At 41.7% G+C, this 27,181-nt stretch overlaps 4 protein-coding genes and 1 long non-coding RNA gene across 12 annotated transcripts in view; 2 read left to right on the top strand and 3 right to left on the bottom strand.

Moving 5' to 3' along the window:
• Window positions 1–13: 13 nt before the first annotated feature.
• Window positions 14–2,913, top strand: arpc4 (actin related protein 2/3 complex, subunit 4). Its single transcript, XM_019880510.1, has 6 exons — window positions 14–155; window positions 1,090–1,208; window positions 1,282–1,393; window positions 1,473–1,568; window positions 1,744–1,914; window positions 2,015–2,913. The coding sequence occupies exons 1-6, from the start codon at window positions 153–155 to the stop codon at window positions 2,018–2,020; spliced, it is 507 nt and encodes a 168-aa protein (XP_019736069.1). The 5' UTR covers window positions 14–152; the 3' UTR covers window positions 2,021–2,913.
• Window positions 2,826–15,989, bottom strand: pfkfb4b (6-phosphofructo-2-kinase/fructose-2,6-biphosphatase 4b). Of its 7 annotated transcripts, XM_019880499.1 has the most exons (15): window positions 15,830–15,989; window positions 15,381–15,458; window positions 8,994–9,110; window positions 8,807–8,903; window positions 6,226–6,292; window positions 6,064–6,138; window positions 5,926–5,982; window positions 5,709–5,830; window positions 5,316–5,523; window positions 5,069–5,215; window positions 4,884–4,988; window positions 4,680–4,809; window positions 4,338–4,400; window positions 4,191–4,255; window positions 3,829–4,125 (listed from the first exon to the last, which is right to left on the bottom strand). In XM_019880499.1, exons 2-15 carry the CDS (start codon window positions 15,388–15,390, stop codon window positions 4,057–4,059), a joined length of 1,332 nt encoding a protein of 443 aa, XP_019736058.1. In that variant the 5' UTR covers window positions 15,391–15,458; window positions 15,830–15,989; the 3' UTR covers window positions 3,829–4,056. The 7 variants fall into 7 exon arrangements, with proteins under 7 accessions (XP_019736055.1, XP_019736057.1, XP_019736058.1 ...); XM_019880496.1 differs by lacking the exons at window positions 3,829–4,125; window positions 15,381–15,458; window positions 15,830–15,989 and adding exons at window positions 2,826–3,788; window positions 10,616–10,882; XM_019880498.1 differs by lacking the exons at window positions 3,829–4,125; window positions 15,381–15,458 and adding an exon at window positions 3,350–3,788 and having other exon boundaries at window positions 15,830–15,987.
• Window positions 15,990–17,852: 1,863 nt separating this feature from the next.
• On the top strand, window positions 17,853–24,876 carry LOC109522190 (uncharacterized). Its single transcript, XR_002169524.1, has 4 exons — window positions 17,853–18,032; window positions 20,768–20,887; window positions 23,890–24,027; window positions 24,794–24,876. It is a non-coding gene; the product is annotated as an uncharacterized LOC109522190 (long non-coding RNA).
• On the bottom strand, window positions 19,569–25,472 carry LOC109522187 (MAP kinase-activated protein kinase 2-like). 2 transcript variants are annotated; one of them, XM_019880507.1, is made up of 11 exons: window positions 24,728–25,472; window positions 23,926–23,976; window positions 23,237–23,325; window positions 21,977–22,041; window positions 21,824–21,903; window positions 21,628–21,754; window positions 20,942–21,017; window positions 20,741–20,865; window positions 20,422–20,507; window positions 20,247–20,327; window positions 19,569–20,169 (listed from the first exon to the last, which is right to left on the bottom strand). In XM_019880507.1, the coding sequence occupies exons 1-11, from the start codon at window positions 24,974–24,976 to the stop codon at window positions 19,984–19,986; spliced, it is 1,215 nt and encodes a 404-aa protein (XP_019736066.1). In that variant the 5' UTR covers window positions 24,977–25,472; the 3' UTR covers window positions 19,569–19,983. The 2 variants fall into 2 exon arrangements, with proteins under 2 accessions (XP_019736066.1, XP_019736067.1); XM_019880508.1 differs by lacking the exon at window positions 23,237–23,325 and having other exon boundaries at window positions 23,837–23,976.
• A 538-nt stretch (window positions 25,473–26,010) lies between these two features.
• uroc1 (urocanate hydratase 1) overlaps window positions 26,011–27,181 on the bottom strand; it is a 7,693-nt gene continuing 6,522 nt past the window's right edge. The window contains exons 16-19 of the mRNA XM_019880491.1: window positions 26,839–26,938; window positions 26,634–26,715; window positions 26,323–26,422; window positions 26,011–26,249 (exon numbers count right to left, since the gene is read on the bottom strand). Of these exons, the coding sequence (XP_019736050.1) occupies window positions 26,109–26,249; window positions 26,323–26,422; window positions 26,634–26,715; window positions 26,839–26,938 (423 nt within the window). The 3' untranslated portion in view covers window positions 26,011–26,108. The remainder of the gene's footprint in view (window positions 26,250–26,322; window positions 26,423–26,633; window positions 26,716–26,838; window positions 26,939–27,181) is intronic.

Below are 27,181 nucleotides of genomic sequence, written 5' to 3'. Positions count from 1 at the left end.
TTGTCGAAATGTGAGTTGCCACATCCCTCAGTCGATTTCCTGCTCCTCGCCTCGCCTCGCCTCGCCTCGTCGACTTCCGGTGCCTTCGCGGAAATAGCTTGATCAAAGAGCGGCTACTTCCGCCTTGTAGCTGCTTTTCCTGACACATCAAAATGGTGAGCTACACACAACACGTTTGCTCCTCGATTACTTTTTGCTTCTCACCGTACTTTAAATGTGTCGTGTGCCTTCGACAGATGCTTCTTTAGCTTCAACACGCGGGACAAAATGTAGCTTCTGCTTTCATTCAAACATGCTAGGCAACTGGTTAGCTAACAGGCTAATTGTAACTAGTCGACTCTAACGTGGAATATGTGTGTTTATTGAGTATTTAATCCAAACAGAGTCGACTATTATGCTTAGGAAGCGACGCCTTTTGGTATAGCAACAAAGGAATGCGACCGTGGCCGTAAATTCGAATGCTAGCAAGCTAAAGCTAACAGCTGCTGAAGCAGCCAGCTTTCAGTTGGGCAACTTCCATACAGCGCACTGACTTCTGTTCATGAAAACATATTTAGCAATTCGAAGCACATTTTGTACTGATACATACTAATACTATTTTGTATGTCCTAATAGGAAAATAAGATAGCAATCAATATATGTGCAGGAAAAAAGAAAGTGAAATACAAAAGATAGATGGACTAGGTAAATATGAAACGCCATAGATGGGCTAACGAAAGTAGCATTGATGTCATTAGTAGTAATAAACTTTTAATCAAGTGGTTCTCAAGCTTTTTATGTCAAGTGCCACCAGAAAAAAATACCCATAACCAACTTCAAAGTATTGGTGTTCATGAATAATGAGGGAGAGGCAGAGAATGTATTCCTGAAAGAATATGTAATCGTATCATGTTTCGGTCATCCAATAAAATAAAATAAATCAATAACTAAATAAATTTACATCTACTGAGTTTTTCACAGGCCAGCAATGCTGTGGTAGATCCATTCTAAAAATAATCAGTACATAATATTTTGTGGGTCTTGAAAAATCACACAGATTTGGTCCCATCGCTACATTTCATTCAGTGTAATGCTTTTAATGCTCGTCAGACGGCCACCTTGCGGCCCTACTTGAACGCGGTTCGAGCCACCCTGCAGGCCGCCTTGTGCCTGGAGAACTTCTCCTCCCAGGTGGTGGAGAGACACAACAAGCCCGAGGTGGAAGTACGGTGAGTGCGTTTGGCACTTGCTTCTTTCTGGAGAAGGGCTGCGAATAACTGTCCGTCTCGTGTCCACGTTCAGGAGTAGCAAAGAACTTCTCCTTCAGCCCGTCGTCATCAGCCGCAACGACAAGGAGAAAGTCCTCATCGAGGGCTCCATCAACTCGGTCAGAGTCAGCATCGCCGTCAAGCAGGTCAGTTCGGCCGGCGCCGTTGTCGCCGTTCCCAACCGTCTCTCGTCCCGCGCGATGACACGATTGCGGATTCCACCAGGCCGACGAGATTGAGAAGATCCTGTGTCACAAATTCATGCGCTTCATGATGATGAGGGCGGAGAACTTCTTCATCCTCAGGAGGAAACCGGTGGAGGTGAGCAGAGAGCAGCTCAAGCGAAAATAGTTTCAAATATTTAAGCTTTTTGTTTTTGTTTCTGTGTTTTCCCCGATTTTTCATGGAAAATGTATCTTGGCGGTATTATACAAAGAAATGATGTCAAAATGGTTTGGTACGCCAGTTATACATGACTCAAGACTTTTGTGTTCAGGGTTACGACATCAGCTTCCTGATCACCAACTTCCACACGGAGCAGATGTATAAGCACAAGCTGGTGGACTTCGTCATTCACTTCATGGAGGAGATCGACAAGGAGATCAGCGAGATGAAACTGTCCGTCAACGCCAGAGCTCGCATCGTCGCTGAGGAGTTCCTCAAAAATGTGAGATTTCAAAGCTTTGGGGCTTTATGAACTAAAAATGATGGCGGGGGGGGTTAGGACAAACAAACAACAATTCTGACTTTTTTTGTTTGTTTTGCAGTTCTGAGACAAAAAGAAAACATTCCCACCAGTGTGGCCCGAGAGAAGAAAGGCATCAGCTAAGAGATGACAAATATAAATAATGTACAAATGTACGTACTGTGCTTCGTACATTTCCAATCCATGTAGACGAGCACAGACTGGCTTTGTTTTCCCCCTGATGATTGAAAGTGTTTGTTTTTTAATATATATTTTATTGTGCTATGCTTTTTGTTATGACCACGAGGCAATCAATTGGTGCATGCTGTTTTATTACAGAGTCCAACCTATTGTAGATTGAAATCATCCAAAATAATAAATATACTCGCCGGTAGGGAAGATTAGAAATGTTGTTTGTGAGTTCAAGGGGAAAGGGAACAGCACATGCCTCACTCTTCTGAGGGTCAGGGTTCAAATCTCAGTTTGAGCTTTCTCATAGCTGAAGACTCTAAAAATTGTCCATTAGGGTGGTGCCCAATCTGTGCGTCACCTCAGCTGGTATCCCTTCCAGCTCACCTATGACTCGTGAACAAAAATGGAAGGCGAGAAAGACAGTGGCAACCAAGCAGAGAAACTTTATTGACATTTGTACAACTGAAAAGGAGCAGCAAGGCAAAGTACACTTTTCACAACAGTTGTGTACATAAACCAATATAGAATCGATTAAAACACGTAAAACGTACATAGATTACTATAATAATCATTTGACAGATGTGACTGAATGCAAACAATTATTTGGAGGATGCACATTGGGGATGGACACTCGTGATAGCAATTGTGTGGAACTGATGTATGAACGATGATTTGAAACAAAATCGAGTGCACTTGGCTCCCCCAAAAGAAATTTCTCATCAAACGCCCAGCCTTCATGAACACACCGCAGTTCTTTTTTTTATGTCCATTGTAGTCGGCCCATAAAAATTTTTAATAAAACACCCCAAAAAAAGCCACTGAATGCTACCCCAAAGGTGATTTTTGTTTCCAGGTGCATCACTGACATTCATGAACACATCAAAAACACTTCACAAAGACCCGACATGTTCAAAAGGCTCTTGAAAAAGCACCGGTGATACCATCACTACTACTCCTGTGAGCATATTCAACATGTATAGGATGATTTACACAGCTTATGACTGACATAAGTTTTTTTTCTTCCAAAAGTTCCAGACCCTCCAATGTAGTGATTCCCACGACACACGAGTGGTGCGCACACTCCCTCTAGTGGTACACAAAAGAATCACTGCCTAAGTGATCACTTGTATGAAACCTTTTAGTACATTTGTACTGTATTGCTGTTCTCTGACAATGACATGTGCATCTTTGCTATATTTTTCAGCAATTGTCTTTTTTTTTCAGGGGGGGGCGCGCAGTTGACATAAGTTTGAATCAAACAACCTCATGTCCACTATTTGGAGAAATATGGTGAGCAACCACAAAGACATGGAAGGAGATTTTCTTGTGGTCTTCAAACCACTGATGAGCAAAGAGTAACTGCAGAGTTCTTGTTCGCACACACACGGCTTTATAAAACAGCAACACATTACGTGAACGCTTTTGACAGTGCGGGAGGACGTGTTGTGATACTACAGCGTGACGAAAACACCACAAAGCTGTCCGTTCGGGAAAGCTGGGAGTACAAAAACGTGACGCCCGTGTCGATTCGTCTCCCAAGTCGTCGACGGCGAGCGTCCTCGCGAGGCAGCTGAGCGGTCACGCAGGAAGCGCGAGCGAGGGCGTCAGAAGTGCGCCGGCACGGTTTTCAGAGCGGCTTCTGTGCTACGCTGCACGCTCACATTCTGGAAGAGCCACAGTTTTGGACATCAACGGGGACATAAAACAGGTAGAAAAGGATTCATTTATTACGGTGCATCTTGTCGAGACAAGAAACATGAATGGACATTAACACTGATCATCGTGGAGAAACATTTTCAGGTTCACAATGAGAACAAATTGAACACAATTAAAGCTCATATGCATTGAAGAGGTTACATGTTGTGTGTTGGCTTCATGATTGTACAAGTTTAAATGTAAGGCAGACTGGAGGTAGATCACTAAAAGCATTTATCAAGGCGCGACTGGAAAGGACGGAGGTGCGCGTGCGGACAGCGAAGCATCCTCCTGGCTGGGATGAGTCTGGGTAAAATAATGGCCGTGAGGTGGAGGGGGCGGAGTCACTCCGCGTTGGTCCGCTTACGTACCTCCGGTCGCTCTCGGTGTGTGTTCACGGCATCCACGCCTAAATAGATCGACTCCACTTTGCATCCTGTGAAAACAAAAAACGCTCGTCGCTAACGTCCCATTTCCGATGCTCGCGTTTGTAAACGATGACGGAGAAGAAAACTGACCGTAAGCCAGTGGGGTGAGTTTCAACACCGTGTGCAAGGGGCACTTCAGATAAGGCAACTCAACTGTGGGAAAAAAAAAAAACACAAACACAACATCATTTTTGGATCGGTCGTTATATCGGCGACGTTTTAGCGATTGCGTTCAACTGTGTTTCAAATGGCGGCAAAAGTAAGACTGCGGGGGACTTAAAAACTTTAACATTGAACAAAATAAGCTACCTAAAATATAATAATAGTGTGAGCATTATTATGTTGGTCAAGGCAGATTGTTGCGGTGCGCCTTTCCAGCAGCTTGCGCACCTAAAGTTGCCTCCTGTGAATTTGAATTTGAATGTGCGCTACCTGCGGTCTTGTCGAGAAAGTAGGCGAGAAGGCAGCGCATGACGGCCTGGTGACAAATGACCAGAACGTTCTCCTGCCTCTCCAGCTCCATGATGACGGGCTCCAGACGCTGCACCAGGTCTTCATACGACTGAGAGAAAGAATACGGCCTTCAGTACTGATTTTGTGATTTTTTTTTTTTTTAAAACAGGTGCACTTGCTGACCTCTCCTTTAGGATAGCGATAACGATATTTGTCTTGGTCTCTCAGCGCGAACTCCAAAGGGTAATGCTCTTGGATCTCTTCGTACATCATTTCCTCGCACACGCCCTGCGAGACGAGACGAGACGAGAGGCAACGAGTTAAAACACCTCGAATATATTTGGGTGAGCGCACAATATCCCACTCACGGCATCGATCTCGTTGAGCGATTTCCACTGTTCGTACGGCACTCCCAGACACTCGGCCGTCTGGATGGTTCTCTTCATCTGGCTGGTCCACACTTTCAGATCCTTGATGTTCTGCTCCTGGATGTACTTCCTCAGACATGTGCCGTACTTATAAAAAAAAAAAAAAAAAAAAAACGCCAAACACCAAATTGTAAAAACCACTCAGTCCAGGGGAAGAAGACACGCGACTATGCAGAAGGTGGAGCACCTCTTTCCCCCGCGCCGACAAGGCCGAGTCGCCTCCGATGCGTCCCTTGATGTTGAGGTCGCTCTCGCCGTGCCGACTCAGGTAAATGGAGCGCGGCGTGATGTGGATATTCATCAGGTAGTACACGATCCGGCTCTGGATGTGGTCCTGCACGCGATTCACGAGATAACGGCGGCCCACGTCCATGATCTTGATGTAGGGCATGTCCCTAAAGGACCACGGCACAACAATACCGAAATAAATGCGAAAAGTATTTTCAGTTTTTACTTGACTCCGTGAATAAAAATCTTTTTTCAATTTTAGTTTGAATTTTTGCTCACTAAAATAACCTTGTTCCTTATGCACACCAGCTGTTTCGATTATCCACATGTACCTCATGTTGTGTCAACTCACCTGTCCAAAACCTCGTCCAGAGGCTGATAGGACGACTCGTAACACTTGATCCTTTTCATAAAGTCTTCGATGGCTTCTTGAGTGTCACAGTGGATGTAGTCGGGGCTGCCGAGCTTCACTTGCTAACGCCGCGGCAAACACACGCACGCACGCACACACATTCCGAACATGACGGGTTGGTTTGAATGTCAACAGAGACGTCACCGCGACAACTCACCACGATGTTCTGCGCGATGACGTCTGGGTCTTCACACACAGATTCCACAAAGAACACCTGCGCGCACGACAACAGCGCCAGTGGTCAGTCCGTCGGTGGGCTCCGGCACACCGCGGCGGCGTGCTCTGCCGCGCTTACCTTGAAACCGTTTTGCTCGGCAAACTTGACAATGGCCCCTCGTCGTTCTCTTGTCGTATTGGTGGCGTCGAATACCTGAAACCGTAGCCGAGGAGTATATACATGAGCGGGCATCCGCGAGAGAGATTCTTTGTCATTTTAGAATGAAGGAAAAAAACTCACGGCCACTTGCCCTCCCTCAACACTGAGGTACTGCCGGACGTCATTGAGAGCTGCCATTGCACAGTGGCTGCAGGAACAAATACATGTCGACACACTTCACAGATGTGGCAATTACAACATTATGGAAAATATTTAGTAGCTCCACTAAGTTCACGTCAAAAAGTGGAAAAGAAATATCAAGATTCGTGACACGCCGAGTCAAATATTTGACGTGCTGCGATTTTTATGGTCAGCTCTATGGCTTATAGCTGGCAAAAAGCCACAAACGGTTTTAGACCTAGCGCCACCTGTTGCTCTGGCATGCAAAGCACATGCCGCAAGGGCATTTCTCACATTTGGTTTGAAACTACTTTTTGTGTTAAAAACTTTTTTTCGGCTAAAAACACCTTATGATACATGGTCCTTTTTTTCGTCTAAAAACGCCTTACTATACATGGTCGTTTTTTTCAACTAAAAACGCCCGACTACACATGGTCATTTTTTTCGGCTAAAAACGCCTTACTATACATGGTCGTTTTTTTCGTCTAAAAATGCCTTACTATACATGGTCCTTTTTTTCATCCAAAAACGCCTTGCTATACATGGTCGTTTTTTTCGTCTAAAAATGCCTTACTATACATGGTCCTTTTTTTCATCCAAAAACGCCTTACTATACATGGTCGTTTTTTTCAACTAAAAACGCCCGACTACACATGGTCACTTTTTTCGGCTAAAAACGCCCTACTATACATGGTCGTTTTTTTGGGCTAAAAACGCCTTAAGATACATGGTCACTTTTTTCGGCTAAAAATGCCTTCCTATACAAGGTCATTTTTTTCGGCTAAAAATGCCTAACTATACATGGTCGGTTTTTTTTTGTTAAAAACGCCTTACTATACATGGTCGTTTTTTGGGGCTAAAAACGCCTTAAGATACATGGTCACTTTTTTCGGCTAAAAATGCCTTCCTATACAAGGTCATTTTTTTCGGCTAAAAACGCCCTACTATACATGGTCTTTTTTTTGGGCTGAAAACGCCCTACTATACATGGTCATTTTTTTCGGCTAAAATCGCCTAACTATACATGGTCAGGTTTTTTTTTTGTTAAAAATGCCTTCCTATACATCGTCGTTTTTTGGGGCTAAAAACGCCCTACTATACATGGTCATTTTTTTCGGCTAAAAATGCCTTACTATACATGGTCGTTTTTTTCGGCTAAAAACGCCTTACTATACATGTTAATTTTTTTTGGCGAAAAATGCCTTACTATACATGGCCGTTTTCTTGGACTAAAAACGCCCTACTATACATGGTCATTTTTTTCGGCTAAAAATGCCTTCCTATACATGGTCATTTTTTTCGGCTAAAAATGCCTTCCTATACATAATTTTTTTCGGCTAAAAATGCCTTCCTATACATGGTCATTTTTTTCGGCTAAAAACGCCCTACTATACATGGTCGTTTTTTTGGGCTGAAAACGCCCTACTATACATGGTCGTTTTTTTGGGCTGAAAACGCCCTACTGTACATGATCCATGGTCGTTTTTTTGGGCTGAAAACGCCCTACTATCGTTTTTTGGGGCTAAAAACGCCCTACTATACATGGTCGTTTTTTTGGGCTGAAAACGCCCTACTGTACATGGTCGTTTTTTTCGGCTAAAAACGCCTTACTGTACATGGTCATTTTTTTTGGCGAAAAATGCCTTACTATACATGGTTGGTTTTTTTCGGCTAAAAACGCCTAACTATACATGGTCGGTTTTTTTTTTTTTTTTGTTAAAAATGCCTTACTATACATGTTCGTTTTTTTTTTCGGCTAAAAACGCTTCATGATCAGATCATCAGCAAGCTCTGCGGAAGCCTGACATTGAACCTGTTCATTTGAATCAGGTGTGTTGAGACAGGGAGACATGGAAAACATGCAGGACAGCGGCCTTCCAGGACCGGAGTTTGAGACCCCTGCTGTAGATATTAAACATAGTTTAAATAACACCATGTGTGTGGATATAGCCACGGTGCAACTACATTGTTTTTTTTTTTTTAATTTTTTTTTTTAGATTTTTGGTTTGTTTTGGGTCCAAATTCGGCACTGGTCACGTGTAATAAATGAAGAAAAGAGAGATATTCAAATCATAAAAGGATGAGAGAAAGGATACATGAATCATGAACTGACTCACCGTCTGATTTTTAAGCCCTCTTCATTAAAAATGCCTTACTATACATGTTCGTTTTTTTTTTCGGCTAAAAACGCTTCATGATCAGATCATCAGCAAGCTCTGCGGAAGCCTGACATTGAACCTGTTCATTTGAATCAGGTGTGTTGAGACAGGGAGACATGGAAAACATGCAGGACAGCGGCCTTCCAGGACCGGAGTTTGAGACCCCTGCTGTAGATATTAAACATAGTTTAAATAACACCATGTGTGTGGATATAGCCACGGTGCAACTACATTGTATTTTTTTTTTTAATTTTTTTTTTTAGATTTTTGGTTTGTTTTGGGTCCAAATTCGGCACTGGTCACGTGTAATAAATGAAGAAAAGAGAGATATTCAAATCATAAAAGGATGAGAGAAAGGATACATGAATCATGAACTGACTCACCGTCTGATTTTTAAGCCCTCTTCATTATCCGGACTAAAAAACTCAAAGGATTTGTAGATCTTCACACACTCCCTCCGGTACTGGCCCACATTGAACTCTGTTACACATTAAAAAACAATAACAACAATATTCATGATGACAGATGCTGCGGTTTACTCTCCGGTGAGTGGAATGAAGCGGCGGGTACCTTTGGTGGGCACTCCGATCCAATTTAAGTAGCGTGTTAGCTTCTTGGAGATGTAGGTCTTCCCACGGGCTGGCAGGCCCACCGTCACGATGAGGGTGGGGCAGTTGGTCATACAAACTATCAAAAGACACAAACATTTGCAATTCGGCTCAACGTGTGCGAAAGTAATACTGGGAGTCAAGAGGCTCCACATGGTATGAGAATTAGGAAGACGTGACGTGGATGACCACAAAAGAGAGAAGGCAATAACGTTTCGCTCACTCTGATCGGTTACTAACAGCTATCAACAAGCATGTGAAGAGTCTGCACCGACATCATTTGTGCACGAGAATTTTTTTTTTGTTGCACATTTTCATTCATTGGCAATTAAAGTTGACCACAGAGGCTTGTTTTTTGCCTTTTTGGGGACACTCTAAAACGTTTTAAATGTTAAAAAGCGTAGCGTTGCTTCGTGTCTGAAAATTGTGATCATCTCGCCAATGTTAATGTGCACATTTGTACTCATGCTCCATTTGGACATTGGAAAATATTTGGGTTTTTATGGACGTTGGGCCTTTTCCTCCCCAAAGGCACTCACTAATGTGAAAAAAAAGCTTCATATTACTTACCGTTGGAAAATGACGACCAAGCGTCACCAAAATGTATGTGCACATCTCTACTCATGCCCACTTTTACATCTAAAAGAATAAAATTTCCTTTCAAAAGAGAAAGCTTAATATCACTTGATGTCATAAAACTAGTCAATCATTACCACAATTTATATGGGCATCCCTACGTCTGGAAACTTCTACCACTGCAAATATTAGAACGATTGGCGCAATATTTTGGATTTTATGGATATTAACATCATTCTCTGCATTGGTGCTCACTATAGCTTTATGTCAAACACTTACTGTCGATAAAATTTAAGCTACTGAGACGATTTTTCGAATATTTTCAGAGGTCAGCGTGGGCATAAATACACCTTAATTTTGGTGACGATTGATAGCAGTTTTCAAACATTATGCGAGGTAAAGATTTTTTTTTACACTTACGTTAAACGTTTTAGACTGTCTCCCCGTTTTTTACGCTATGTCGTGCACTATTTTGTCACATTTTCCCCTCGGTACATAGTTTTATTTCAGCCTCTTGTAAACTCCGTGTATTGGTATACCGTTTTCAGTCATTAAGCGTCGAGTTCACCATCCTGATAATAACTGCAGGACAGTGAGAGGCGAATTGCAAATCGTTAGCCTAATTCAATCGCTCGTGTTTCCGCCGAGGTTCGACGAGGAAAAGACCACTGAGAGTTTAGAGTGGACTCGGTCCAATGACTGATGCAGCAGTGCGGTGTGAAAGCTGCGGGCTGAAACGGCAGCACAACACGCAGAGGCTTGACTCAGCAAAAAACAAAAGGGGGTCCTGCAACAGAGCCATCCAGAGGGGGGAGACGAGTCGGCACACTGCGTTTGAAAACAACCACTGACGTTGTGGATAAATTCAATGAAGTCCCGTTGCTTGAGGCCGAACCACGTGACTGTTTGCGGCGAAAATAGTGTCAAAGGGCAAGTGGAAACATTGATCTAAACCGCATACAACTGTAGACTACTTGGGGAAACGGTCCTCCTTTGGCATCTTCTTACCGCGTCTCTGTGCAATGTGGCCGCTCTTGCCCGGCAACCAGATCTTCCTCAGCGGGTTCTGAGTGAGCTCCCGCTGGCATGCGTCTACCAGATACTCCTCGTTATCTAACATCATCTACGACGATGCTGTTGCTGTTGCTGCTGACTTGAAGTAACTAACGAAAAGCTCGGGCTCGGTTCTGAGCGCACCGAGGGAGGATTTCTCATATCAGCTGAGGAACAGCAGGTTGTCGCTACCGTAATGAGTGGAAGAGTGCGCGCAACGACAATCGAGAGGCAGAAAAAAAAACGGTTTCCCTCCCTTAAATGTGTCAAACAAACATATGTGGGGTGTCAAACAAACATCTGCGGGGTGACGCTTTAACGAACTATTAACTCGAGGGTAGAAAATTCTGAATGTACTCGAACAGTTTTGAGTGGACGACGGTTGTTACCGTAAAGCAACAGGTTGCGAGCGAGAGACGCAACAAGAAAAAAAACCAGACATTTCATTGAAAAACAGCCTTCGCGTGAAGAGCACATGGACAGCGAGTGCAGGCAGCGATCTTGGCCAATCAGGGAACAGACCGGAAGTCTGGCAGCCAATGAACTCAGCGGAGCACAACAACAACCAGCGCGTGCCTGGCGGCTGGCAGCCCTCAGATTAAAAACAAACCTCAGATTAAAAACAAAAACAACTTTCACATTTTTACTCAAGATTACTCATTAACTTCAGGAATGAGTCACACACTAAAAGGATATTGCACATTAAAATACTTTTTTGTTACTGTTAAAATCCTTTTGAGACTTGGTGACTATAATGCACAATTAGTAAATTGTACATTATTCCCCCAAATTAGGTATTACTGACGCAAATTATTACTGACTGACGTATGAAATGCATACACAATACAATTTTGAGTAATTTCATGTCACACGTACATGTAGTGACAGAAAACGCCATCAAGTGGCGCTGTTTGACCATTTTCACATGCATTTGTCAGTAAGGCAATGTGCACAAAATTAAATGGCCCAAATTGAATTGCCATGGACCGACACTTATTCATTATAACTCGATAGGTAACGCATCCATCTATATAAAAACAAGAGGCTAAATTAAAAGTGAATAGAGCACCACAAGATTTACAGCAGGTGAATAGTATGTTGTTTTTATTTTGCCACAATATTGAATCGGTGATTTTGTTGAAAACGTTGGGGGGGGGGGGGGGGGGAACCGGCTTTTTGTGTGTGTGTGTGTGTGTGTGTGTGTGTGTGTGTGTGTGCTGAGGTAAAGTCAAGTGGGCGTGTTAACTAGCTAACTAGCGTGGCTCACATCAGGTCGTTTCCTCTCTGACATTACTCCAGAGTGGAGAAAAGCAGTTTAGTAACAACAATTTTTTTCAGAATAAGCTCTTTGACTCTTGTCCTATATTTTGATTTTATTTCGAAAAATTCAACGTATTATTTTCTCAGTGGGGGGGGGGGCAATATTTACCCAAACATTCCAAAATAATACACTTTAGAGTTATGATTGCAATCCCACGAAACTGTGAAACCGCAATACTTATGCTCACAGTTATCATATTGTCAGAATGTGAAACCTTCCTGCGGCTACTCCATTGTAACAATCACCTTCAAGGAAAAGGTGAGTGAAGACTTCCGAGTTGATTTATTCACATAGACAATGCACCCAAAGCATGCATAGATAAGCTCAGTGTGCTCGGCTGCGTATATGACCAAAATGTACATTTTAGCTCACTGACATACAAAGCTTCATTGCTAATATTTGTGCTTTATCTCTGCAATGCATGAACAAAAGTATGTACGCAGTGTGTTTTCAGTCTTAATCACGCAAATTGGGTATGATATTACTTCTAAAATCTCCTGCTGCTATAGGCACTCGAGCCCTCTAGCACACACAAACATTTCGATCTGGCCTGTTTGGTTCTTTCCTGTTACAAAATGGCGATGCAGGAAGCAGGACGACTCACCGCAGGGACAAAAATATCATCACATAATAGCAGCGATGAGAATGGAATGGGGGAAGGGGGTGTGGTGTGAACAGAACGGAATCCAGATCAGCTTCTTGACCACGAGGCAAAGCCAACGACGGGCTCGGTTTATGTCTCATGACTACATCAACAAGATGCGGAGGAATCACCAGCATGGCATTAAACGCTGTCACATGTGCCCAATATGACAACGGGCTCAAGTCTCCAGATGTAAAAACTCCCCCGATGACAACACAGTGCGCGCGTGCGCAGACGCAGCCCCAGCTCGGCCTCAAGCCTATAATGAGATTCAGCGCAAGGGTGAACTTTCCCCCAGATTCTGCTCAGACTCCGCCAGGGAGGGAGGGAGTGAGCGGGAGCGATGAATTATTGCCATTATTCATAGAAGCCATAAAGGACACAAACTCACAAATACTGTACACACAACAACGGCATATTTGAGAATAAAGATGGGAAAGACGAGTTGTGTGAAAGACGCTTGACGCGCACACACCCGGGTGTAATATTACCTTCCTGAAGATTGCCCTCCCTCTGCAGCACGTATGTGACACAACTGGCTGGACGCCGTTACTGCCACCTCGTGCGATCATGTTAGCACGGGCAGGAAGCCATTCGGAGTAGATTACGGTGAACAGAGCGCAGTGCCAGGGTGCCAGCTTGCATGTTGTCAGCTTGACAGTACATCTGTCCAACACATACTTGGAATCAACGTCATGGCGCCTTTAGGAGGATTGAACACAAAGCTCGGATCCCTCCTTGCATACTCACATGACCACAGAGTGCAGCAGTGACTTTCCAGCGCTCCCTCTAGGCAATATGAATTACATAATAGAGTAACAGCCTGTTTGTATTATAACCGAGTCAGTGGATTATATGGGACATGGTACAAAGGCTGGTGCACACCACTGTTCACACTCGCTGCTTAATTTAACACACGCAGCTTCAACAATGAAACAATGAGGAACAAGACATGTTTTTCTTTTCGACTTCTACATGCACTGGCACGAGGAGCTAAACGAGGCCATAGTCCAAAGAGCACAGCAGAATCAATCTACTTGTAACAAACACTTTTTGAAACACTCATCAGCTGACAATAAAGATAAAAAGGAGGAGGCCTCTGGGGCCATAAACTGCCTCTGAGAGCAATTCATCTGCATTGCACCGGGCAAGTCGAAAAACAAATGAAACCTTTGGGGAAGCCTCATCAAAATTGTTACTGAACGAAGCTAACGTGCATGGCTGGAGTGTGCAAGCAAGCCAGAGAACCGAAAAGAAAACCCTGATAAGTCACGAGCCTGAGAAGAACATGCAAACTCCACACAGGAAGGCCGAAGCCCAGATTCCAACTCATGACCTCTTGACCCCCGTGGACAACTTGACATGCCAACTGGGAATCCTCACTTGAAACCCAATTCCTAACCTGTCCGAAACATTAACGCTGACTTCTAACCTTAAACTGAAACACTAAACCTAATCCATGACCCGTAACCTTCATTGTAACCCCCAGTCAGAGTAGTGTGTTAAGTACTCTACTCTCAAATAACAAAATTTATCACACTGGAATACCATGCAACAGTAATAAAAACAGTCTGCAATAATACACGTTTCTTTTAAGTGGTACAAGGGGAGAAGACCTTGAAAAAAAATGATCGCATATTAAATCGCAATTGCAATATTGAGTGGGAGGGGAATCGCAATTAGATTACTTTTCAAAATCATTCAGGCCGCATTGTCCACACAACACGTGGCAAGCTCAAAACCGGTTATTTTCGTTCTCTTTAACGAAAATAACAAAATAAATAAAATCACAAAGGAAAAAAATGCTTCAGGGGCAAAAAAAGTAAACTGGGTGAAACTACATGTGACAATTTCAGTTTCTCTTGCACTACAAAAATACTGCACATATCTACAAAATAAAGCTAATACTAAAACTCATGAAAAATAAATTCAAACGGAGCATTTAAAAATAAAATAAATAATAATGAATGAAAACTAACTAACCTGCTAAAAAAAAAAAAAAAAAAAAAGAAAAACCACCAAATTAATAAAAATGAAAAAGTCACAATGAAATAAAAACTTAACTACCACAAAAAAATACCAAACTATTGAAACTAATCATTCCACTCCACAGCTCGGATAGACTCCAGCTCACTGAGGTATACAGTAGTAGTGAGTATACAGTAATGTAAAATTAGCTGCCTTTTTTCCTGCAACCAGTACAACAGCATATTTACTGCAACCAAAACACACAAGATATGTCAGCAAAGTTTTGAGACTCATGTCACAAAAGTTATCGTTCAAATCCAAGTTTTCCCTCTTCAAAGTCATCCAATCCTAATGCACTTTCCTATGCTTCACCTGCATGCACTTTTGGAAGGATTCTTCTGGGGATCTTTCACAGCAAACGTTGCCACGGCCATCTTGATGTCAACTTCAAAACGAGTACTCAATGACGATCCCCTTGAGTTTATGGGGTGGGGGGGGGGGGGGTTAAAATAGAGACAGAGATGGGTCGGGTGACTCAGGAGGTTAGTCTCCTTTCAGCCAGGAACTGTCAGATCCTCGGGGTGAAGCGGCCACGAGATGTGCTGCCACAACTCTTCGCCTATTCTGAGCACTGAATGAAGCAAAGGCCACGGGATCTCTTTGCCCACAGTGAGAGGGGGTTCGAAAATGCAGTTTGGGTTTGAGATATCTTCTTTTGACACCAGCCTCGGAACTGTTCTGACCCATCTTATATGCAAGTTGCGATTTAAAAGAACAGCACACTTTACCCCTCTGCATTTTAGTGTCTGATGAATGCAAATCTGAGCGGCTGTCCCATCATAGGTCGACTTGATTTCTCCGCGATGCTTTAAAACGACAACCAAAAACATGTGCAGTAACATTTAAAAGCTTCGAGACAGCGTCTCCACAAAAAAACAGCTTGCAACTCGGTTGGAAACGTACAAATGGGCGACATTTCACCACAAAGTAAAAATAAATAAAAAAAGTGCGTCTTAAGCAAAGGGCAACACGATTAACATTGATTTAGTGTAAGTGGGTGTTTTCCGCAGCTGTCATCTCCTCGACATCCGGAAGCGAGCCTACGTGACACTCGCTTGTTTACTTCAGTCCGCTGCTAGCCAAAGTAGCACAGCTGCCGCTCCTAAAGCAACACTTTCAACAATAATACTAAAATAAAAACTCTTCGAACGGCTTCAAAAAAAAAGCTCCGTCTTACCTGCCCTGTCCCGCGTGTTTCTCGGGCGGCAGGAGCCCCTCATGGTCCGGGTTTAGCGTTCTACTTCTGCGCGTGGAGATGGAGAGTCCGAGAGTCAGAGGAGACGAGGGGACGTCCACACCAGATAGCCGAGTGGCTGGTTCGGCCAGCAATGAATGAAGAGCGCGCGCGCACCCTGCACAGCACGCCTACTCACGTAAATCAGCGCACGCGCACGTACACTTGTTTTTGTTTTGCAGCTAGCGCACATGTCCTCGCGTCTTAAGACCGACACTTCCAGGTTTCAGCGACCGAATCGTAAAAGTTTAATGATCATAATAAAAATAAAAATAACAATAATAGTAAGCATTTTAAATTCAATTATCAATTATTCAATACAAGATAAAAGAAACAGTATACGTAGATTTAAATGTCACAATATTCAATTTAACAATAACGTATTTATCATAAAAAACGATTACACTTAATGACATTATTTATTTAATTATAATTAATTTAACATTTAAAAAAAGAATTACATATTTTAACCCATTATTTAATATCATTTATCCCCATTCCAAAAACGATTCATCATTAATTTCAAGATAATACCGATTGATAAATAAAATACAAAATGAATATCAAAGGAATATCTCAGAAAGCTTTTTAAAATAAAATATTTTTATTATAACTTTTTCATATATAATGAATATAATTATGATAATTTACCAATTATTTAATTAAATACATAAAAATGTTTAAATGTCAAATTGATTGCATGAAAAAGGTCAGTTTCACATTTTATAATTTAATTTGTAATTTAATTTCTAAAATAATTTATTAATAATTAATTCACTCATACTTTAATCAAATAAATAGGCATGTTAATGCATACTGTATGTAAGGTGGGTTATAATAAAACAATGATTGTTTTTAATTAATCCATTCTAATTAATATAAATTAATTATAATTATTTCATAAAATACATCTAAGATCTACAAGGTGGAGATTCAAGATTGGTTTTAATAATGTCCATTATTACATTATTATGAATCTTTTGGAGAAATCACCTTTAGTCAGATGAGCGATTTACTATTATGTACAAGAAGTTGAGGAAGTCAACCAAATAGCGTGTTTATAAAGGCATTCTTGGGGTGTTTGGTTTGGTTTGGGGTTTTTTTTGTTTTTGGAGAAAAATGGAATAAATGCACACCATCGCATTCAGTTTTTGTGACCAACAACTACTTTGAAACAGTAACTTGGAACTCTGTGACGGCTCCATTCAAGTAAACAGAGACTTGATGCGGCTTTCACGACAACATCCTTTCTAGTTATTTTAGTTCGTAACTGCGCTATTACCACGTAGGAAGGTGCAGGTGTTTGACTGGCCTGCCTGCATTCCAAACGTGTCTTTTCAATCGGTACAGTAAGACACTGGGCATTGCCAGTAATGAAAAACAACTGTATCTGAAACAAAGTGATATGCATGGATAAAAAAATAAAAATAAAACAGGAGAAAAAAACACCACAGAAATAAAACTTCAATGGTAAAGGAAAAAAAAAGATGCTCTAAAGTCTAAAACAAGGGCTGCGTTTCATGATAAATTGAAAGCTAAAGAGCGAAAATAATCCACCTAAATAGCATTGTAGCTACTGCCTTGTATTCTTCATGACCCTATCACTGGATGTCTATTCCATGGTGTGGATTTAAACTTGAGCCTCTTTTGCAAACAAACAAGCTAAAATTCCTTTGCCTCGGCCAGAACAGTTAAACCCTAAGTCAGCTCACAACTGACGAAACACGCGGTGGCTGTGTAACAGCGAGGTATGCAAAAGTCTCTTTTGTTTGACATCTTGCAGGAAAGGAGTGGGAGAATTTGCAAGTTGCCATAAATATGAACCGGTCCCACAGTAACATGAAGGATGTTCTGAAAGTTGTGCACAGCTAATGCTTAAATGGGAAAGTCCAGACACACCCAACGACATGAGAAACTATTGTTTCCAAAAAGGTGAACCGGCAAATCAAAGGAACAGTGCATGCAATTGCTATTGTGCTTATATATGCATGCTTGTGTGAGAAGAATGATCGGTGCAAAATGGGAGTTTTATTAAAGTGACGTAGACGTAGCAATGTGTGCTTTATAGGAGTGGGTCAAAAGGTATCAGATGACAAGGCTGCTTGGAGTTTGCAGCAGAGTCAAACTTCCCTGCATCGGAGAACAGGTGAGCCGTGACCTTTGCAATGCGAGCCCGAGGGCACCTTGACGTCAATTTCAGTCGACAGCGGCATGTGGTACAACGTCAACATGGCAGGTGGTTGAAAATGTTTGAATTAATATGCTCGATTCTTGTATTATATTAATCAGAAGATAATTTTGTACTGTATTTAATATTCTAGTAAATGACACCGTATGGTGCATGGTGGTCACAGTACTCCAGATTATCAACACAGCACATTACACACAGAATGATATTCATCTTAGTATCAAGACTGACCCGTGAGAGGCAAGATAGCGTGTCTCGTAACTACATTTCAGTTGCAAACTTTCACCTCTTACAAATGTGATTGTTGCAAATGACTTGTGAGACACTACCAAGGTTATTATAGTTCACAAAAACTAACAAAATAACCGAAACTAAAGTTGGGGGGGGGGGAAATCATGAACAACATAATAAAAGTAAAAATGCATTAAAAAAAAAGAAAAGACAAGAAAAGAAAAGTAACTGAAACTACATCTTAACTCTAATTTTAGCAAAAATGTCCTTCGTTTTCATGTCTATTAAAATTGTACATGAGCTTTCAGGCTTCATTTGAGATGTATTTATTTCAATATTGCTGCATATCCATAGCTACTAAAGAATGAAGATCAGTCATTTGAGAATTTTACCTTTATTTAATTACACAACAGCGAGCGGGCCTTTTTTTAAAATCTTGCACCCAACAAAAATTCCATATCTAAAAAAAAAACAAAACAAAACAAAAAAAAAAAAACTAAAACTAATACTAAAACTAATTCCAACTAAACTAAAACAAAGCATTTTTGGAAAAAAAACAAAAACAAAACTAACAAACCTTCAATAAAAACGAATTAAAATTAACTGAATTAAAAAAAAAAAAATCAAAAGAAAAACAAAACTAACTGGAATGAAAAATCCCAAACTAGTATCACCCTTGGACACTACACAAACAAACGTACGTGCCCCAAACTTGAATGAAAATGTGTCATGACAGCTGACAAAGACTTCTGAAGTCCATTAGTGATGCTTTGAGCCACATGGTCAATCTCCTCCAGCCTGCATTGCAGAACCTGAATTTAAGTTAATCCTCGATGTCTCATCTGCCACGGTTGCTCCTCGCCAAGACTCCCAACCGCTCTTGGAAACGCGAGCGTCATCACATGCATTTTAAGAGTTTCAAATCCACTGAAGATTGCAGTTCATTGGATGCCATTATCATAAATGACACACACACCTGCACAATTTGAAACTATTAATTTCAATTGCATTTTCACTCCTCCTCCTGAACTGGATCCAAATATTTTTAAATAACTATATTAGCATATTTTTCATTCAATATTATAAACATAAATTTTCCATCGTTTTTTTTAATTAGGGTCGCCTACCCCAGTTGACTTTGGGCGAGGCACACGACCATATAACTTATTTTTAACCATAACCACGACTAGCAGAGGAATGAATCGCATTTCACATTTACACGATGTTCCATAAAGTTTCATATACAAGAAAAATCTGATAACGTAAAGCATTAAAAGTGCAATTTTATTTGGAATACTGCACAGTACCTTCGCATTCATGTCAATAAAATCTCTTATATTCATATAGAGTATATGATGAGCACGGTACAGTAGCGACCTCTCTGTCATAGTATTGTTATGCTGTCATGACGAATGTATAGTTCCCCAAAACGTGACATCATTTGAAATATGAACATCTGACACTGAAAAGATTTATGAATTAAATTTCTAACAACATAGATTGTAACACCAGATGTCAGTCTTCCCCCTGAAAAATAAAATACTGAAAGCGCTTGTATATTGCGCCCCACCTTGGTCCTATCTATTGAATAGAAGCTACTGTACATGTCAAACTAATGACCAGCTGCCACCGGTTATTTAACTTCAACACATTTGATTGTAATGATACACTTTCATCATTATAATAATTTCCCCTGGTCAGAAAAAGGAGTATTTGTGTTACAATTAAAATTAGTTTCGTCCTCTGCGGGCAGCGGCCTCTTGCGTCTTTTATTGAGCAGAGGGTTGTTGGATGTGTCCAAGTCTTTAATCCTCACCTGTTCGTAATCAACACGCATCGTGGCCAAGGCACTGGTCATTCCCTCCTGATGGACACAAAACACAAACCACCTGCAATTTTCTCCCTCCTCGCGGACGCAATTTGCAAAAACATCGCTCTCACCTTGACGTCATCCCACAGCTCCTTGTCCTCCGTCAGAACACGAGGGGTGTGGAGAGGAGTGAGCGGCACCGCCTTGGACTGCTGTGTTATCGATACACACGCGTCTGAGAATAACATGGAGACACGCAAAAAAAAAAAAAAAAAATAGCGCGATGTGCGTGGATTGTCAACTTACACTGATCCAAGGGTGGCTCATGAACTGACCGATGGTCATCCTTTCATTGGGGTCGGTCTTCAGCAGCTGGATGATGAGTTGTTTGGCTGCGGGAGGACAATACGGAGAGAAGGGCTTATGAAATGGATTCCGTGTGATATTAAAAACATCATCTGGACAAAACAGTCAACTTTTCCAGCACTATCAAAAAAAGCATTGACGCAAAAGCAGTGAAGTAATGCGGTAGCTTTCCTGTCTGTACAAAAATCATCCAATTATGGACAATTTAGAGTTTTCAATGAAACTAACGTGCATGTTTTTGCTAGTTTAAAAGTCTGACCCTCCTCTGAAACGTCCGCCCACTCAGGGAGGGGGAATTTGTATTGTCCCAGTCGAATGCGCTGCTTCATCCCAGGAGAGATGGCCTGGCCTGTGTTGGAGTAGAACGGGGGGAATCCACACAGCCTGAGAAGACATGTTGGCATCAGTGATTTCCTCTCAGTTTCGCATTTTATACACACACGAGAGACGTGACACTCACAGAATGTACATGATGACACCCAGAGACCACATGTCACATGACTTGTCGTATTTTTCTGGGCCGAGCACTTCAGGGGCTGACGGGACGGATGAAACACATCGCACAAACGACAAAATGTGTCCAATGCTGTCAATGAGCTTAATTTGCGAGGAAATTAACGGTGGGTTAGAGCGGCACATAGCAACGCAGATGCTACAATACAAATACGCCCCCTGGCGGTTGATCAACATATTGATGAAAAATGGAAAGAAAGTCAAAGTGAATAAAACATTTTTTAAAAAGCGTCACCAACAATAAATGTACATTTCCGATCAAATAAAAGCACTATAATGGACAAATTCAATATTTTGAAAAGTAAAAGTGCATTTTGTGAAAATTATAGTTTACAGCTGAATTTTACAAATTATGATTAAAAATGACAAACAACCTCACAGCTTTGCCTTAGGAAACACGCATATCATTTTTTTTTTCAATTCTACGCGGGTCCTCTGCTCGACTGTATATATCTTTTTTTGATTAAGACGCACCTTTATTTGAAAATGCAAATCATACTAAGTACTGTACAAAAAAGAAGATAATTATTCAGCCCATAGAAGAAGACGAACAGGATGCACATTACGCCGCAGTGAACCGATACTCACAACTAATACTCCTGCGCTGGTATTTCTGCTATGCGATGAACTCACCAACATAATAAGGAGTGTAACAGGGAGTTTGCAGGGAATTGTGCTGCGTGGTCTCCTTTGCGAAGCCAAAGTCAGTCAGTTTGAGTGATGCGTTGGTCTCCTTGGTGCTGTACAGCAGGTTCTCAGGCTGAAGCCACGGTGACAAAAATGTCGGCCGAATTGTAAATAATTGTGTTTTGATCATCTGGGGGCTTACCTTTACATCCCTGTGAGCGATGTCCATGAGGTGGATGTACTCGATGGCCGAGCCGATGTCCCGCATGATCTCGGATGCCTCTAATTGGACAGCCGAAATACAGATGTCATGTCACGTAGGGGCCGCGTGAGGCTTTTATGAAGCGTGACCCACCTCTCTCGGTGAAGGCCTGGTCCCCTCTTGCCTGAATGCGACAGAACAACTCGCCTCCCTCCATGCTGAAACATAAAAAGATGAGCACTGAGGCAGCAGAAGCCCGCTCCCAATTCGCCATGATGACAAAACAATGGTGCCGTTTTGTGCAAGGGGGTTCTCGGTTTAGAACCGAGTTCTGAGTGACCAATTTGGATGCAAGTTAGCAGTAAAGCCATCAGGATTTGTTCTGCCTTGGGGAACAATTTTTTTTGGGAAGTACGATCCTCCCCTTCTTGTGTGATTTTGATATTTTTTCCAGCTCGGGATAAACTTGGTCAATTTTTACTTCCTGTAAACTCCAGTCTTGATTAAGGTGTTGGTTGTGGAGAACAACCTAATCTGTTTGTTTGTTTTTTTTCAACATTAGATTCACAATTGCTTATTTTTCTCTGATGTTTGTGTTGGTTACTCCACCAAGTAATGTTAAATGTAGTCTACTCTTCACATGCAAATCTGTTCTGTTTATACAAGGGTCCAAACGAATACATCGAACAATATTAGTTGTTTTGAAATCAATAAAAATCGGGGAAAAAAATTGCTTTTTTTTAACACATTAACACACTACTACATAAGGCAAAGATAATGACAATCAAACGTTCCTATTCCTAAAATGGGTTAAAAAAAATAAATATTTGGCTTATTTTTGCTGATTTTTCTCTCCGTTGCAAAGTTAAACAAACTCTCAAGGACAATGTACTGTAAAACAGTCAAATGTTTTGCCTGAAATTCACATCTTTTTTATTGTAAGTGTTCAGGGACTAAAAAACAAATAATTTTTAATATGCTTGTGTTTATATTTTATATTTATTTCTATACTTATTGTTTTCTACTTTCTCCCTTTCATAATTTTGCTGCTGTAAATTGGGAATTTCTCCATTGTGAGACAAATAAAGGTTTTCTTATCTTTTATTTGGGGGGGGTTGTTAATCGCCAAATATCTGAATCTGCATTGGCCTCAAAAATCCCTATCAGTTGCGCCCTAGTTTAGAATTTGAATAATCAATTTACATGGTGAATAACCTACGCTAAAGCTACAGTAAAGGCATCATTACAATAACTCTTTGTATGAAAAACAGTTCGACGCCTTCAATTCAAAGAAATCTCAATAGGACGCACTTGCAGTTATACTCCACCGCAAGCTGCAATTCAAATAATGAACACCTTTCATAAATGATTCAAGATGGAGCATGAGTGTCTGACAGTGCTGGAAATGCTGACCACTCCATGACGATGAGGAGACACTTCTTCCCCTTGTGCATGTTCTCATACAGGCCGAGGATGCGGACCACGTGCGGACCACCGGAAACCCACGGGGGGTTTTTGGTGTGTCGTACAAAATCTGAAAAAAAAAAAAAACACAGACATGACACAGGAAGAGGCGTCAAAAAGGTTCTTTACAATAATATGTTCAACGCACCCACGCTAGTCCGAACGCATCATTCTGATCAATATTGTGTTTGTGAAATATAAAATAAGCAGAAAAATCCACCCGTTTTTATCTGTCTGGAAGGTTGCCATTTTGGATTGTTCTGCCACTTGCTGTCAGCTGAAAATGACATCACAGTGCCTAAGAGCCGAGCTTGTGAACTCAAATGATGGTCATTGTCTATGCCTGTATAGTTTTAAATTGCAATATCACCAATCGCCACTACAATAACTCTTTGTATGAAAAACAGTTCGACGCCTTCAATTCAAAGAAATCTCAATAGGACGCACTTGCAGTTATACTCCACCGCAAGCTGCAATTCAAATAATGAACACCTTTCATAAATGATTCAAGATGGAGCATGAGTGTGCCACAGTGCTGGAAATGCTGACCACTCCATGACGATGAGGAGACACTTCTTCCCCTTGTGCATGTTCTCATACAGGCCGAGGATGCGGGCCACGTGCGGACCACCGGAAACCCTTGCATGCAACTCCACCTCACGGCGGGCTTTTGGTGTGTCGTACAAAATCTGATAAAAAAAAAAAAACACAGACATGACACAGGAAGAGGCGTCAAAAAGGTTCTTTACAATAATATGTTCAACGCACCCACGCTAGTCCGAACGCATCATTCTGATCAATATTGTGTTTGTGGAATATAAAATAAGCGGATAAATCCGCCTGTTTTTATCTGTCTGAAAGGTTGCCATTTTGGATTGTTGTGCCACTTGCTGTCAGCTGAAAATGATATCACAGTGCCTAAGAGCCGAGATTGTGAACTCAAATGATGGTCATTGTCTATGCCTGTATAGTTTTAAATTGCAATATCACCAATCGCCACTAGATGGTGGGCATTTTATTTGCACTCACTTGCTCTGTGCTACGATATAAGCAATAACAAAGACTTGCAGGACAAACATAGTGCCTCAATCATAAAAAAAAATTGAGTGAATTGTTTTGGGGGGTTTTTGGTGGGGGGGGGGGTGGAACAAATGCACTAAATAAGTTCTTGCACTTAATTTTGGTTTGCAGCTCAGCAGTTTTGTGGCATCCCTATTTTGATGCATGTATTTGGTCCATCTTTAACACCCATGTGGCATTTTAGTCATTCAGCTGGTTAGCAAGTGCGTGACCCGATTTGACACCCCAAGCACCCGATCCACCCCTGGCCACGCCCTATCCCAATACCACGGATGGAAAATTCTGGCCCCCTCCTCATTAAAGTTGCTCATCCCTGCTCTGATTCGTGTCTCTCCAGTGAGAAAACGAGTGCTAGAAAACCTTGAGGGCGCATTTGTGTCCAGTCTTCTTGCAGAAGCATTCCAGCACTTTGCCGTTGATTCCCAGGCCGAGAACGTGCGCGGTGATCTTGTAGTCGTCAGTCACCGCGTTTTTCCTCAACTTCATTTGCGTCACGTGAGCAGCAGGCTGTAGGTCGGAGAGGGCGACGAGGCTGCTGCTGCTGCTGCTGCCCGCGCTGCCCGAGTCACATCCGGGGAGGGTGGCCCCCGCCCCAGGCTGCGCAGTCATCCTCCGTGCGTTCTCTTACTTGATGTTGTTGTGTGCGCTTGCTCCGCTGCATCACATTTGTCATTACAGCTTCACCTCAGCACGCCCTCGGCAACTTTCAACACGAAATGCAACATACCAGTACACCAAAAAAGCCTTATTGCAGAAAAAAGGGGCGCAGGCGTACAAAATCCCCCCCAAAAGTATGTTAAACAGACACTAAAGCCGAATATAATCATAATAAACCAATAAAAGACTGAAAAGCGGTCAATAAAGATGCTCCTAACGACAGGATGTGCTTCCCCCTGCAGGACTTCCACATCTCCAATTCAATGACGTCACTTTGATTCGAATGCAGCCAGCTTCTTAAAGGACCAACAACGCACAAATAGGCACGGCGGGATACAAGGTCTCAATTTATGAATGTTTTTTTAAACAAAGAAAAATATTAAGGTAGCAATATGCACTTATGAATGAAGTTCTCTCTCTCTCTCTCTCCAAATATTGTGATTGAGTTTTTTTGGGTGTGTGTATCTTTTTCAGTGTTTGTAAGTTGTTTGTTGTGTGTCATAGGTTTTTTTTGGTGACTAAGATTTTTTTTTCGTGGGTGTGAGAATTTTGTGTGGGAGAGATTTTTGTGAGCATGAGTTTTTTTGGCGGGTGTGAGATCTTATTTAGTTTGTGTGAGGGTTTTTTTGTGAGTGTTTAACTGATTTTGGTGAGGGTGATTTTTGGGGGGATGGGTGTGGGGTCTTTTGGTGTGTCTATGTGTGTCTGAATGTGTGAGAGTCTTGTGTATAAGTTTTTTTTAATGTGTGTGTAAGAGGTATAATATAAGGTAATATAATCTTATAATCGAATATAATCTAATAATCTTATAAAGTAAGAAGGTATAATATAGCATGTTCGGTTTACAGTACATGGCACCTCAAACTTGGAATTTGTAGAGGAGAAATTGGAAATTTGCTCGCCTGCAAACCCTAATGAGGTCAAGTGCTCTGCAAAATGGATGGCGAGATGTGATTTATTTTTGAATTAATTAAAAAGCTATTTTAACACACCTGTATTGTATTGTATTGTCTCTTATTAGATATTGCAGGTGTACAAAACCATTTGCTTGGTGTTCTCATTCAGACACTCCAGCGTTTCGAAGTTAGCCCTGCAGGGCCCGATCCAGTATGTGCTCATCGTGGACAGGAAATGGCAGAGTGACTCGCAGCTTCCGATCCTCCTCCATGGTGCGCTGGATTGTCTCATAGGCGTTGGAATTTCCACACCAGCTGCGCCGACTCACCTTCACAAACAGAAAAAGTCATTTGCGTTAGATGGAGGTCATTTGTCAAATCCACGCGTCTGTATCTTCTTACCCCATTGGACACGTCCCAGTTGAGCATCAGGGAGGCTCGCTTCGCTGCTTCCTCAGAGCCGTCCAAAAGCAAACCAAATCCTCCGTTCATCACTTCACCCCTGTGAGAATTGTGAGAAATAATCTTCGGATCAAAGTCTTCACTTAAATAATTAGCCTACAATGACCTACGGTGGAGTGTTCCCACACAATATTCCTTCTGTGATTCTGTATATGGCCCTCGGATGAAAATGTCTGGACATCCCCGGTGTAGACGTATGGCAAACATTTGCACAAATCCACCTCGATAAAAGATAAGCGACCAAGCCTTACCAGCCAACACCGCCGCCGTTGTGCAGAGCTACCCAGGTGGCACCCCTGAAGGCATCACCAACAAAGTTCTGGACTGCCATATCTATAAGAAAGAAGCAAGGTGTCATTTGAATGAACATTGTCGGGTTTTACGGAATAAGTCATAAGCATTCGTAATAAGTGATTGCAGTGGGAGTTTGACGAAACAAAGTGCGCAAGGACATACCTGCACAGAACGCAGAGCCATCGTACACATTGGAGGTCTCTCTGAAGGGACTGTCGGTGCCACTCACATCATGGTGGTCTCTGCTAATCACCACCGGAGCCTGACACAAAGAAGCCCACTCACTTGGCAAAGATCCACAGAGAGTACCGTTTATAAAAGAGGGGTGGGAAATTTTTTTTAATTTATTTATTTTTTGCAGTGGCGAGAACTTTAAAATATGAATACAAAATTGTATAGTTTATAAATAAAATATCTTCTCTTTTTTATTCATCCAAATATTGTATTTTATTCCATGTATTCACAATAAAGCAAAAAAAAAGTAAAATAATATAAAAATGTTGAT

Source organism: Hippocampus comes, unplaced genomic scaffold (assembly GCF_001891065.2).
Source record: "Hippocampus comes isolate QL1 unplaced genomic scaffold, H_comes_QL1_v1.1 scaffold68, whole genome shotgun sequence".
Lineage (NCBI taxonomy): Eukaryota > Metazoa > Chordata > Actinopteri > Syngnathiformes > Syngnathidae > Hippocampus > Hippocampus comes.
This window is presented reverse-complemented; position numbering and strand designations above follow the sequence as displayed.

What these genes read in the sequence shown, in the direction of transcription:
- pfkfb4b (XM_019880495.1), bottom strand. Translation starts at nt 10,730, where the DNA reads ATGATGTTAGATAACGAGGAGTATCTGGTAGACGCATGCCAGCGGGAG. An exon ending in TTGAGGGAGGGCAAGTGGCC is followed by an intron (nt 6,139 to 6,225) that starts GTGAGTTTTTTT and finishes CTACGGTTTCAG; the next exon opens with GTATTCGACGCCACCAATAC. An exon ending in CTTTCTCGACAAGACCGCAG is followed by an intron (nt 4,401 to 4,679) that starts GTAGCGCACATT and finishes TTTTTCCCACAG; the next exon opens with TTGAGTTGCCTTATCTGAAG.
- LOC109522187 (XM_019880508.1), bottom strand. Translation starts at nt 24,976, where the DNA reads ATGACTGCGCAGCCTGGGGCGGGGGCCACCCTCCCCGGATGTGACTCG. An exon ending in TTACACTCCTTATTATGTTG is followed by an intron (nt 21,018 to 21,627) that starts GTGAGTTCATCG and finishes CCGTCCCGTCAG; the next exon opens with CCCCTGAAGTGCTCGGCCCA. An exon ending in GGTGTCATCATGTACATTCT is followed by an intron (nt 20,866 to 20,941) that starts GTGAGTGTCACG and finishes ATGTCTTCTCAG; the next exon opens with GCTGTGTGGATTCCCCCCGT.
- arpc4 (XM_019880510.1), top strand. An exon ending in AAGCCCGAGGTGGAAGTACG is followed by an intron (nt 1,209 to 1,281) that starts GTGAGTGCGTTT and finishes GTCCACGTTCAG; the next exon opens with GAGTAGCAAAGAACTTCTCC. An exon ending in TCAGGAGGAAACCGGTGGAG is followed by an intron (nt 1,569 to 1,743) that starts GTGAGCAGAGAG and finishes TTTTGTGTTCAG; the next exon opens with GGTTACGACATCAGCTTCCT.